Genomic DNA, 14249 nt, shown 5'->3' on the forward strand with positions numbered 1-14249 from the left:
CCACGCATGCAATGCATCTTTTTTTTTTAGAAAATTTTCATGATAAGTTTTTTACAATGCCACGTGTGTACAATTTTCAGGATAAGGTTTTTACAATGCCACATATGTTAATTTAATTTCATATTTTTTTATTTGTTAAAATTAATAATTGTGTTTGAAGGTGAATTTAAAGTGGGGTATATGTAAAAGTAAAAAAAATAGGTAAGAGAAATTAATGACCTTGAGTCAAGATTATAGAAGAAAAATGAGGGATTTAAGTAAGTGGTATGTCAAGTTAGTGGGAAATGAGGTGGAAGAAGGAGAAAAATGAGAGATAAATTATTTGTCACTTGACCGAAGTTCAAGGATGCACATGGTCCTTGGTCATGAATTACTTTATGTTACTCCCTCCGTCCCAGATTAGTTGTTACACTTTCCTTTTTCGTCCGTCCCAGATTAGTTGTTACAATTCTAAATTAGGAATGACCCCGCAATTATTATATTGTCTCTCTATTCCCACTAATTTTTATTTTGTCCCACACCCTCTCTCATTCAATTAAAAATACCCCACTAACTCTTATCACATCTACTTTTTCAATAAAATAATAATTGATAAACAAACAACCACTTATCACCTAAAACTTTGTGCAAAGATAAGTGTAACAACTAATATGGGACGGAAGAGACAGAGAGATTATACGCTGTAGATGGAGGTCTCTATTTATTTGCCCTATACCTTATTTAGTTTACTATTATTTAATCTAACTAAAAGACAAATATATCTACCATTTGCTTTTCATTATACCTCTTTCTTAATAAACTTAAATTTTTCCTATAAGACAATCTTTTAGAGACGAATGGAGTAATATTGGAAGTCCTCGAACATAACAGTGATTAAATTGGATAAATCGAAGGCTTATGATCGTATGAACTGGAATATTATTGTCAAGGTACTCCATGCTTCTGACTTTAAGCATCACTTTATTCAATTTATTTCACATGGCATTTTTACAGTGATGTTCAATGCTACTATTAATGGGAAGACTTCAGAAACTTTGGCTCCAACACATGGCTTAGGTTAAGGAGATCCTCTATAATATTTGTCGGACAAAAAAAAAATTACCTCTTGTGATGACGTGGATGTTACTCCGGATGACTCGTACATATAAGAATTTCGACACATTTTTTCACCGGAGATTTGCATCGCCGGAAAATTCCCTCGCCGGAGTGGTAGCACCCGCCTGGTTTTGGTTCGCCGAAATTTGATCGGAGGTCTGGCCGGAATTGTGGTTGCCGGAATGTTAGAAGGTTGAAGGTGAATTATAAGGTTAAAGGTAAGATGGTTATTGAAAGTAAGGTAAAAGGTAAAAAAACAAAAGAGTAAATATAAGAAAGGGATAATTATGACATTTAATGTGCGGGACGCAGATGAGTATTTACGTGGCATTGTGGCGGAGTTTAGTAAACCACTTAGGAGGCGTTTGGTTGGGGGTTTTCAAGAAAGGGAAAGGGAATGATGGGGTTTCATTCCATTTGTTGTTGTTTGTTTGGTGGTTTTTGTCATTCCCTTTACGCTATTTTCTTTTTCACTTACCCCCAAATCCCTCTACATTGATACTCTACCACCCCCAAGGTTTGCCATTCCCTTTCCCTTGACCACTCTCTATAATTAATAATTAATAATTAATAATTAATAATTAATAATTAATAATTAATAATTAATAATTAATAATTAATAATTAATAATTAATAATTAATAATTAATAATTAATAATTAATAATTAATAATTAATAATTAATAATTAATAATTAATAATTAATAATTAATAATTAATAATTAATAATTAATAATTAATAGTTAATAGTTAATAGTTAATAATTAATAGTTAATAGTTACTCCCTCCGTTCCTAAATAAGTGTCCAGTTCCCATAAATAGCGTTCCCTTATAAGTGTCCAGTTTCCATTTTTGAACATACACCTTTCCCAATTTTCTATACACTTTTCCCACTTTTCCACACACTTTTCCCATTTTTTTATAAATCATTATTATTTTTTCTTACACATTCTACACTTTTTCTACTTTTCAATCCCCACATCCCTTTCTATTTGTACTTTTAACATTAAACAATTATCTACTTTTTCCTTTCCCCAAATAAAATATTCCCAATCATTACCTCTTACACACAATTCAGTTTTATTAAATCCCGTGTAAATGTCCAAAGTGGACACTTATTTAGGAACGGAGGGAGTAATAGTTAATAGTTACTCCCTCCGTTCCTAAATACGTGTCCACTTTGGACATGTACACGGTAATTAATAAAATTGAATGGTGTGTAAGAGGTAATGATTGAGAATGTTTTTTTTTTTGGGAAAGGAAAAAGTAGATAATTGTTTATTGATAAAGTATAAATAAAAGTGGAGGTGGTGATTGAAAAGTGGGAAAAGTGTAGAATGTGTAAGAAAAGATAATAATGATGTATAGAAAAGTGGGAAAAGTGTATGAAAAAATGGGAAAAGTGTATAGAAAAGTGGGAAAGGTGTATGTTCAAAAACGGAAAGTGGACACATAAAAGGGAACGCCATAAATAGGAACTGGACACGTATTTAGGAACGGGGGAGTAATAGTTAATAGTTAATAGTTAATAGTTAATAGTTAATAGTTAATAGTTAATAGTTAATAATTAATAATTAGTAATTAGTATTTAGTAATTAGTAATTAATAATAAATATAAACAATGAATAATAAATAATAAATAATAAATAATTAATAATAAATAATTAATAATAAATAATGAATATTAAATAATAAATAAATAATAATCAATAATGAAGAATAAATAATTAGTAATAAATAATAAAAAATAAAAAATAAATAAAAAATATTTATTATTTATTATTTATTTATATATTATTTATTATCTTACTTAGGAGAGAGAGGGGAGAAGAATGGACAAACCAAACAACATTCTTAAACAAAGAGTTTTCATTCCATTCTCCTTGATTCCCATTCTCATTCTCATTATCTTTCCCCTTCTCCAACCAAACGGCCCCTTACTATTGTTCAAAACGGGTCGTACATCCCGGTTAATTTCGTGTCATGTCGTATCAATTTATTGTTCGGTCACGTTGTTTTATCACTCGTGTGAGAGACGGTCTGCTCTAACTCTAGCCCGAAAGGCTCGCTTTTGACCAGAAACCCAGTCTTCCCCGCCCCGCCTCACCTCTAATTCTGTCCGGTACTCAAAGAAGATAATTCAATTGACAATGGAAGCCCTTGGATATCTCCCTCTCTGTACTCCCAAACTTTCACCCTCAAATTGTAATAAAAAATGCTGCACAAATTATTCTGGAGCAGCACCAAATTACAAATTCAACGGCCCTTGTTCTGGGAAGTTGATCCCAATTCGCAAAACGATGGTATGTGAAAACCTTGGATTTTTCCAGTTAAATCCCTCCCAAATTCATGGATTTTCATTTTTGTTTTATTTTTATGTCAAACTTTTTGAAATGGGTGTCATTTTTTACAGAATTGGAAAGTACCCAGAATGCAAGTAGTGGAAGAAGAGTATGAATTGAAGCAAATGAAAGATATGGCAGCTGCTAGAAAAAGATGGGAAGCTTTGGTATAAATTAATTCCCTTCATAATTGAAAATTAATGCTATTTTTATTTCAATTTCTGGTTAATTTTTAGTTGGTTTGCTTAATTATACATCGTATATGATATTTTGAACTTGTTTTAACTAGGATTGAAATAGCTATGAGTAATTTAGGGTTTCTATAACTGAAAAGGGTAAGAGTTTTAGGGAATTAGCAAATCGTTATTTTTTTGTAGAACTGTTGTACTATGTGATTGAAATTATGGATTCCTAAATGGTAGGATGATATCGAATTATGTTGTGGATAATGGGATTGATTTGTTACATCTAGCGTTACATAGGTGTAACCGTGTAAGCTATTCAAATAAAAGAAAATGAACAAAGGAAATAGCTTCCTCAGTTTTTCAGATTTTGAAGTAGTTGCTTTATGGTGGCGGGGTGGATTGCCAAGTTTAAGTAATGTTTAAGCTATACGGCTACAAATTGCGATTTCAAGTCCAGTAATGTTTGTATTTGTAGTAGTTTCTTTGTAGATTGGCTATTATTGACTACCTCGTACTGTCATAGTGCTGTTGATATGGATGCACCACATTTTGTTTGAAATTGTGATAAGCATCTGTAACTCTATAAGCACACAATTTCTTGTCATGGTCGCTTGTGGTTTAAAATCCTTGTTGTGAGTGAGAATCTCATATTTGTGTCTCAGGCTTTCGAACTCTTTTGCATAGGTGAGGGAGGGAAAAGTCAAACCTTTGACTCCAAGGGAGGCTGGGTATGCAATCCAACTGTCCGGCAAGACTCTGCTTGATGTTCGACCTGCATCAGAGCGCAATAAGGTGAGTACTTGATCTATACCTATCTTCTTTGCTTGAGAATACATTTATGCTTCAGCTACTTTTTTGGACGCTATAGCTATGTCATCATTAATTATGGTTTTATTTACTCTGCTTTTGGAGGTTCTGAATTCTGTTTTTCAAAGCATCAATTGTGATTGCATCTACTGTTCTGATTTGTTTGGACTTTATGCATTGAAGTTACATACTTATATTTTGAGTGACATAATATATGCTATGTGGCTGCGTAAATGTTCTGATCCTTTTCTGTTTAGTAGTTAACAAACTTCGTACTTAACACTCCTTATTCACTTTCTGTTTTGTGACTTGTGTCTGGTACACCGTACACCATTAAGTCCATTCCATATAAATGCTTTATAAGTATCACCTAAAAGACTAAAACTTACTCAATATCTACATCTTTTAATGAAAACAACATTTACTTTATGGAAGCTATGATTCTATATCATCTCTCACTAATCCATGAATAAAATGTGTATTTTTGTGATGCAGGCATGGGTTAAGGGTTCAGACTGGATACCCATTTTTGATGTTGATGACAGATTGGATGCTGGAACGCTCTCAAAAAAGGCAACAAATTTCGTGATGGGTACTTCTTGATTCCTATCATCCTTTTCCTGGCATGTTATAAAGTTTATTATTATAAAGTTAAAGGCAAAGTTTCTACATCGTTACATCAAATAGATAAATAATACAACCCATTCAAGTGTTATCCAAAATAAGATTAGCAAGAAAACTTTGTACAATATTTGTAAATTGTAACTAGTAGACTGCTTAAAAAGAAATGGCTTTGTTGTATAAAGGATTTAGATAAGCCCCTTCATGTCTTGAAATCTTATTGAATTTATGTAGGAGGATGGTGGAGTGGTGTGCCTACACTTTCCTATAACGGGTATGCTGCTAATCCACAATCCTTTCCAAGTTGGAGTAATATACAAGTTACTCTTTGATAAATGATGGATTTTTGCGCAGCTGGTTCTTATCCAAAGTCGAGGAAGAGTTCCCAAAGGATACAGATCTTATTGTAGCGTGTCAGAAGGGATTAAGGTGATATACTTATTATCAGATTCTTATATTTCTGAGATTTAGGCTAGCCAACTAATTTATCATGTGAAGTTTCCTTTTAGTTTTGACTGTATTCTAGTACTAGATGGAGTACTAATAGTATTGTAACCCTCTGCATGGGATAAAGTTCAAGCTATTTGCAGAATATTCTGGGATATGGATTGCGTGGGTGTGTCCATTTCCGATGGAGCCAATGATTCATTTGTTCTTTTGGCCATGGGATGTATTGCACTAAATCAAAATGACTCTTAAAACCTCTTCGCTTCCTTTCCATGAAGTAGAAGATGGTCGTCCCGTTGTCGTCCCGTTAACGCTTCTGGGTCAATTGGAAACAACCTCAATGCAATTGCAATAGCAGGGGTAAGGTTGCGTACGTTCGATCCCCCCTTACCCCGCTTTTTGCGGGAGCCTCTTTGAGGCAATGGGGTAATGATAATGAATGGATGGATTGCGTGGGTTCCCTACATTAATAGTATGATGTCTCAATTTTAGCAGCATTACTGCAACTTATTGCGTTTACCCTTTATTTTTCTTCCCTGCATCATCTGTGACTTGTTGCGTTTACCCTTTATTTTTCTTGAGAAAGTCTCCAGAAAGAACTGGATTTTAACCTCTAAATTCTAGTGCACTTGGATATTTTAAAAATTTAGAAAAATGTGGTGTGCTTTGAGCCTCTGAATCAATTGAAGTAATGAACTGAATGAATTTTGTGGTCAGTGATGTTTTTTGCACATTCATCTGTGTGTTCCATGGAAAGGGGAAATAGAATGGGAACAAGAATGATGCTAATGTACGATATGTCAGTATATCATAAACAAGATATGCACAAGAGTGACAATGTTGAGGATTGTAGATTTATTGCAAAATAAATGAAACAAAGTTACAAGCAAGCATAATTTTGTCCCCATCAACTGGACCTCTAACTTGGGATGACTGAATCGAGTGGTAGTGCCTCTTTAATATTTAACTTGCTAGGCTTTCCTATGATTTTGGACCTGCACGTTAGCTAATGCAAAAACAACCCTTTGAACACTCTGGTTATGGGAATTTTATGTTAATGTTAGATTCATCAGTATTTTCCATATTGTATTCCCTTAACACCTTTAGCGCATTTGACTGGTAGATCTTTAGCTGCTTGCGAGCAGCTTTGTAATGCCGGGTACAAAAATGTCTTCTGGGTTCAAGGAGGACTGGAAGCAGCAGAAGAAGAGGTATTTTCTTTAATTTGTATTGTCAAAATGTTCTGTTTTCTTGTGTCTTTTCTTTGAACGAAGGGAACTCGAGGTTCAACGCTGTGATGTACTCATACAGGATCTGCAGAGAGAAGGTTCACAGCCATTTAAATTTGCCGGAATTGGAGGTCTTTCTGAATTTCTTGGGTTAGTAGTCTGTTCAATAGAATTTCTGTCATCGATTTTGTGAATATGGATATCCCACCTCAATTTCTAGAACATTCTGTTTCTCACTCTCACATCTTCCGGCACTAAATCCCAACGGATTTCACTTTCAGTTGGACGGATCAGCAAAGAGCTGCAGCAGCTAAAGAAGGATGGCAATATCGATTAGTTTTCTCTGCGCGTATGGTATGATCCTAGGCAACAACTGCTTATCAAAATATGTATACGTCTCTTTTGGTTTTATATCACATGGTCATTCTCTGAATCGTATTGTAGGTCGGACTGTTTATTGCTGCGGATGCATTTTATCTTACTGCTCAGCAAGTTGTTCGTTACCTACAACAAGTACGATCGTAGTTAATGTCTGTAACTCTGTATGGCTGTATGCCATTGAAGATTGAAGTCTTTCACTTCACACATGTAGGAAAGAAATCATGTTTTGGTTTGTATTGATGTACGAACCCTGCCAAATCTATCTTTTCTTTGTGTATCTGAGTTTCATATGTTCATCAAAATTTTGTAGTGTGAAAGAATGTTATATGAATGTTTATATAGATTAATATACCATATACTTCAATGTTATTTTGCCTCCTTTCTGTTTGGTTTTGGAATTTGTTAGTTATTTGTCCAAAGAATGGTCAATTTGGCACCCAAATGTGCATTTTTTTTTTTTTGAAAATTTGCCTCTTTTTTGGACATCAGATTAATTTGCATAAATAAAAAAAAAGTGTAGATACTACAACTATAAACTATAACAAAATGAAAACAGTATGGGTCTTGAACCTTAAATAGCTTACAAACCAAACTATGGTTAACCTAATAAAGTCTGAAAGGGTAGCATGTTTTTCTTTTGTCGACCCTTGATTGTTGGCATGACTTTGCTTACGATTTTTGAGATATGATAACCCGTCAAAGCCACATTTGCTAGTGATTTCTTTATAGAAGGTTGACTTGTAGTTGGGGTGATAACTATTGAAAGGTATAGGAGCTGATTATTTATGGTTATTGATTTATTTTCCTTACACAAAAGTTGTTACAAGTTAGTTAGTCCTAGTCAGCAAGTTGTTAGGCTAAGCTTGTAGTATTGTTGTATTTAAACTGCTGCTTCCTTTTTCTTCTTTCTCACGAGATTCAGTTAATAAAAACTGATAATTCTCTCCAAAATATCTTCATGCTTGCGCTTAGTTTCTATATGGTATCAGAGCTTAATCTCTGGTAAGAGATTGAGGTTGCTTGATCTTGAGGTTTTTCTCATATTATTAACAGATTAAAGATCTGTTTTCGATCATCTTATCTGAAAATTTGTTGCGAAAATTTCTGCGATTGCGAAACTTTCTTGCGCAAAGTTATAGAATCAGATTGATTGTTCACCTAAGATTGTGATGGCGTTTGATGATTCAGAAGAAAATCAATCACAAACTCAAAACAACAATATGAATCAAGGAGGTAATAGTGATAATCTTGATCCTTATTTCATTGCAAATTCTGATAATCCGACTTCTGCATTAGTTGCTGTAGTATTTTCTGGTACAAATTTTGTGCGATGGAGCGGAAATGTTAAACGAGCCTTAATTGCTAAGAACAAGGAGGGTTTCATCAATGGTGAGATAGCTAAACCTGCAATTAATCATAAGGATTACTTAAAATGGAAGCGTGCTGATTTTATGGTAATCAGCTGGATCTTAAGCTCAATGAATCATGATTTAGCTGATGATTTTGGATACATTGACACTGCTGTGGAATTATGGAGAGAATTGACTGAAAGATTTGGTCAATCCAATGGACCATTGATCTATCAGCTGAAAAAGGAGATTGAGAATTTGACTCAGCAAAACATGACTATTGTCAGTTATTATGGAAAACTGAAGAAACTTTGGGATGAAATGCAGAATTTGAGGGCATTTCCTACCTGTTCTTGTGGTGCTTTGTTACAATGCAGTTGTAACTTCATGAAGAAGGTAGCTGAATTTGAAGAAGAAGACAAGATGATGAAATTCCTACTTGGTTTGAATGGTGGATTTGAAAACACTGTGACTAATGTTCTGTCAATGGATCCATTACCTAGCATAAACAGAGTATTTTCTATTACTCAACAGATTGAAAAACAGAAAGAAGTGTGTCATGCTGCAGTGGAAAGCAATGCTATGAATAGTAGTGCAATGGCTGCACAGGCTTACAGAAGTGTTGGATCAACACAAGGGAAGAAAGATTGGAAAGATCTGAAGAAAGATAAAATGAACAGGCAGTGTACACATTGCAAAGGAAAGGGTCATACTGTTGACCAGTGTTTCAAGATCATTGGATATCCTGATTGGTACAATACAATCAAAGCTTCCAAGGGAAACAGTTCACAAGGTGGCAGAATTGCTGCAAATGTTCATACTAACATTGACTTTGCAGACTGTCCTCTGGATGATACTGGAGCTGAAAATACAACAGTCAACAATGAAATGCTGAATGCTATTTGTCAAGAGGTCATGAAGGCCATGAAAGGCAAGCAGTCATAGAACAACACCAACAATGGAATGGCTTGTTCCTATGCAAACTATGCAGGTATAATATCTCATTCCCTCAACTGTTCTGTGAATGAAATGCTTGATGATTGCTTGTGGATTGTGGATTCTGGTGCATGTGATCACATGACTTATAATGAACATATGTTAACCAACATAAGAACACTTAAAAATCCTGTTAAGGTTGGATTACCTGATGGATCTCAGTTAACTGTTGAAATCATGGGTGATGTTGTTTTGAGTGATGATCTGGTTCTGCACAATGTTCTGCTGGTTAAAGGTTTCAAACACAACTTGTTATCTGTTGGTAGATTGATAGAACACACTGGCATTAAAGTTGAATTCACCACTGTTGGGTATACTTTCCAGGACCCATCTAAATCTGTCTTGATTGGCACTGGAAAGAGGACAAATGGACTTTACTATTTTGTTGCAAATTCTGGAAATAAGCAGTCAAGTATTGGCATACAACAAGGAGAGGCTACCCAACATACAAGTTGTAATACTGTGGGAAACCTAGTTGATGTGAACCAGTTGGTTTTACCAAATAAAACTAGTACTAGTATCTCTGTAAATAAGGAACAGCATAGAGTTGATCTTGATTTACTGCATGCTAGGCTAGGACATGCTTCTTTATCCAAGATGAAATATGTTAATGCTGATTTTTGCAAAGGAATAACTGAATACAATTGTGGTGTATGTTTTAGTTCAAAACAACACAAGTTTCCTTTTGGTGTGAGTGAAAACAGATCACTTGCATGTTTTGACTTAATACACATGGATCTATGGGGTCCTTATAAAGTCAAAAGTTTGGATGGGGCATCCTATTTTCTTACTATCCTTGATGATCACAGTAGAACTACATGGACATTCCTGTTGCATAACAAAATGCAAACTGAAAAAGTCATATCTGAATTCTTATCCATGGTTGAAACTCAATTTAACACCAAGGTTAAGAAAATCAGATCTGATAATGGGACTGAAATAGTCAAAGAGTCATGTAGATCCTTGTTTGCTGCTAAGGGTATCCTACATGAGAAAAGTGTGCCATACACACCTCAGCAAAATGGCAGAGTTGAGAGAAAACATAGGAGTCTTCTTGAAATAGCTAGGGCTTTGAGATTTCATGCCAATCTTCCTAAGAAATTCTGGGGAGAATGTATTCTGACAGCAACTTCTTTGATTAACATGATTCCTTGCAAAGTGTTAAATTGGAAAACTCCTTTTGAGATCATGTTCCAAGTTCCACCAGTTTATGACAAGCTCAGGGTGTTTGGCTCTCTTTGTTTTGCTCACAATGGTCACATTCACAGAGATAAATTTGATTCTAGAACTAGAAGATGTCTTTTCATTGGATATCCTGGTGGGTATAAAGCTTTTAAGCTCTATGATTTGGACACTCATACCACATTTGTCTCAAGGGATGTTATTTTCTTTGAAAATATATTCCCATACAAACTGTTTTCTCAATCCAAGTTACCTCCCACTCCTCAATTGGTTCATTTTGGATCTGCTGATGATTCTGGAACTGCTAGAGCACAAGACAACAATGATTTGTTTACTGAGTCTGATACTTCTATTTCTCTTGATTCTTTTCAAAATGTCAATACTGAAAATGACATTTTATCTCCACACAATTCCCCAAACACACCTATTGAATCTCTTTCTTCTCACAATTCTCTTTCTACTTCTGATTCTACTATTTCCCCTCTTTCTGAACATGTTCCTATTCTAAACCCAAACACAGATTCTATACCTGTTTTAAGGAAATCTACCAGACCAATTAAACCTCCATCCACCTTTAAAGACTTTGTGGGTGGCTATGTACCTCACAGAGATAGAACACTTCCACCAAATAGTGCTGACAGTGAATCTCTTTCATTCAATGTCAGCAATACATTTCCCAACATTGATTCTACTTCTACCATGGAACCTGATGATCTCTGGTTACTTTCTCTAGCATTGAATGACTATGATACTTGGGAGTCCCTTGCCTTTTCTGTGTGTGTTTCTTCTTCTGATCCAAAGCATTACAACCAAGCCAAAAATAATGAAAATTGGGTACTAGCTATGGAAAAGGAAATTCAGGCTCTTGAAAGTAATGACACTTGGGATTTAACTGAGCTACCTGAGAACAAGAAAGCTATTGGTTCTAAATGGATTTTTAGAACAAAGCTCAATCCAGATTACACAATTGATAAGCATAAGGCAAGACTTGTTGCTATTGGTTATCAGCAGATAGAAGGCAAAGATTTCAACCAAACTTTCTCTCCTGTGGCTAAACTTGCTACTGTGAGAATAGTGATTGCCCTTGCAGCCATGAAAAATTGGACACTGTATCAGCTTGATGTCAACAATGCTTTTCTGCATGGTTTTCTTGATGAGGAAGTTTACATGACTCCTCCTGCTGGTTACACTAAGGCAAAACCAGGAGAGGTTTGTAAACTCAAAAGGTCCCTATATGGTTTGAAACAGGCATCAAGACAATGGAATAAAGAGCTTAGAAAATTTCTTAAAACACTGAATTTTCAACAGTCAATACAAGATTACTCTTTGTTCACTAGGAATCTTGATGGTGAGTTTCTGGTGTTATTGGTCTATGTTGATGATATACTCCTCACTGGAACTTCTAAATGTCAAATTGATGAGGTCAAAACTGCTTTGGATCAAGCTTTCACCATTAAAGATCTTGGCCAACTAACTTATTTTCTTGGGATAGAGGTACACAGAAATGACAATGGCATCTTCCTTTCTCAAAGGAAGTACATCAATGATATTTTGGTTGATGCTGGCATGGAGGACTGTGATCCTGTTTCTACTCCATTGTCATGTGGATTAAAGCTGTCTACTGATGTTGGTGATCTAATTGCTGAACCTGAGGTATACAGAAGATTGGTAGGAAGACTTTTGTATTTGAGCATCACCAGACCTGATCTGTCTTACTGTGTTCAACACCTCAGTCAATTTGTTCATTCACCAAGAACACCTCATTTGCGTGCTGCCCTGCATGTTCTTAAGTATTTGAAAGGCACTTTAGCTGATGGCTTATGGTACTCATCAAGCTCTGATATGCAATTGTCAGCATACAGTGATGCTGATTGGAGCTCCTGTCAATACAGCAGTAGATCTCTCAGTGCATATGCTGTGTTTCTTGGTCCTAACTTAATTTCATGGAAAACAAAAAAACAGAGAAGTGTCAGCAAATCATCTGCTGAGGCTGAATACAGAAGTATGTCAGCAACAGCTAGTGAACTTGTTTGGATACAAGGCTTACTTGAAGATCTCCAGGTCAACATTCCTCTTCCCATCACCTTGTACTGTGACAACACTTCAGCTGAACACTTAGCTAAGAATCCCATGTTCCATGACAAAACAAAACATCTCAAAAGGGATATGCATTATGTTCGTGAACAGGTAGAAGCTGGCTTCATACACACTAGTCATGTATCAAGCTCTCAACAACTTGCAGATTTGCTCACAAAGCCTTTGGCTTCTTCTCAACATCACTCTTTGTCTGCCAAGCTTGGACTTTTATCTAAAGTCCAGCTTGAAGGGGGAGTATAGGAGCTGATTATTTATGGTTATTGATTTATTTTCCTTACACAAAAGTTGTTACAAGTTAGTTAGTCCTAGTCAGCAAGTTGTTAGGCTAAGCTTGTAGTATTGTTGTATTTAAACTGCTGCTTCCTTTTTCTTCTTTCTCACGAGATTCAGTTAATAAAAACTGATAATTCTCTCCAAAATATCTTCATGCTTGCGCTTAGTTTCTATAAAAGGCTCATCCGAAAACCTGTAGAACTCTTTCGTAATAACAAAGAAAGTTTTTTATAGATTTGAATTACTTAAGAAACAACTAAATACTTGTAATATTTTTTGGATGATTTGAGAAGACAACTACCATAGTTAGGATTATTCTGGATTTAAGTTTTGTTGAGATTAAATGGGAAGATCGTTCATAATTGGGATTATTTTTGTTAATTTTTCTTCTTTTTTTGGATAAAATATCTTTACTACATAAGCTAACTTTTGAACACTTAGGTTGTCCATATAAAATATCAATAATACCCTTATAAATTCAGTTAGATTTTTAAAAATGTTCCTACACTTGCATCAAGTGCTAGTACTTCTATATTGCACTCCGTAATACTTTTCATCTATGTCCCAAATTCCAGGTTTCAACTTTCAACATGTCTTTAAGAAGAGGAGATGTTCCTAAAATCTCACGAGTATATTGTTGTTCTTTTGCAATTTCTATATAAATGACATAGTCAAATCTATACCTAGTCTATAAAAACTCACACCATAGTGACACTGTCCACTTCCCCCATCATCTCCATCTTTTTTCCTATGTTTTTTTTTAATTGATTCATTAAAATGTTATTCAATATTAGGACTTGTATTAAAATCTATACCTAGTCTATAAAAACTCACACCATAGTGACATGTGTGACATGTGTCCACTTCCCCATCATCTCCATCTTTTTTCCTAATTTTTTTTAATTGATTCATTAAAATGTTATTCAATATAGGACTTGTATTAAAATTGTGACAACTCAAAAGATACACTTGAATATGAAAACAATAAACTCAAAAGACACCCATAATAAAAACATAGAAATAAATGACCACAAATCAATAAGCATTAATACTTAGAACTTAATAATCTTTTTACATACTTAACTTCAGAAAATAATAAGAGTTATATCAATCTTTCATCTCGCCCCTCTATATATAAATTTGACTACCAACCATATTTTTTTTTATATTAATCACACGATCAACTATATCTATATCAACATACATCAAAGGTAAGATGCCTAGCTTTATTTTATGTATTTTCCAC

General features: G+C 34.6%; 2 protein-coding genes across 2 annotated transcripts; both read left to right on the forward strand.

The window, feature by feature from the left end:
- Window positions 1-3121: 3121 nt before the first annotated feature.
- On the forward strand, window positions 3122-7475 carry LOC110802346 (rhodanese-like domain-containing protein 11, chloroplastic). Its single transcript, XM_022007803.2, has 10 exons — window positions 3122-3397; window positions 3508-3603; window positions 4306-4413; window positions 4924-5020; window positions 5284-5323; window positions 5404-5478; window positions 6620-6707; window positions 6808-6875; window positions 7007-7079; window positions 7170-7475. Exons 1-10 carry the CDS (start codon window positions 3245-3247, stop codon window positions 7248-7250), a joined length of 879 nt encoding a protein of 292 aa, XP_021863495.1. The 5' UTR covers window positions 3122-3244; the 3' UTR covers window positions 7251-7475.
- Window positions 7476-8275: 800 nt separating this feature from the next.
- LOC130465674 (uncharacterized) lies at window positions 8276-9400 on the forward strand. Its single transcript, XM_056834532.1, has one exon. The coding sequence runs from the start codon at window positions 8276-8278 to the stop codon at window positions 9398-9400; it is 1125 nt and encodes a 374-aa protein (XP_056690510.1).
- Window positions 9401-14249: the final 4849 nt, after the last annotated feature.

This window comes from Spinacia oleracea, chromosome 1, assembly GCF_020520425.1.
Source record: "Spinacia oleracea cultivar Varoflay chromosome 1, BTI_SOV_V1, whole genome shotgun sequence".
Classification (NCBI taxonomy): domain Eukaryota; kingdom Viridiplantae; phylum Streptophyta; class Magnoliopsida; order Caryophyllales; family Amaranthaceae; genus Spinacia; species Spinacia oleracea.

What these genes read in the sequence shown, in the direction of transcription:
- LOC110802346 (XM_022007803.2), top strand. Translation starts at nt 3,245, where the DNA reads ATGGAAGCCCTTGGATATCTCCCTCTCTGTACTCCCAAACTTTCACCC. An exon ending in TCCCAATTCGCAAAACGATG is followed by an intron (nt 3,398 to 3,507) that starts GTATGTGAAAAC and finishes CATTTTTTACAG; the next exon opens with AATTGGAAAGTACCCAGAAT. An exon ending in CTGCATCAGAGCGCAATAAG is followed by an intron (nt 4,414 to 4,923) that starts GTGAGTACTTGA and finishes TTTGTGATGCAG; the next exon opens with GCATGGGTTAAGGGTTCAGA.
- LOC130465674 (XM_056834532.1), top strand. Translation starts at nt 8,276, where the DNA reads ATGGCGTTTGATGATTCAGAAGAAAATCAATCACAAACTCAAAACAAC.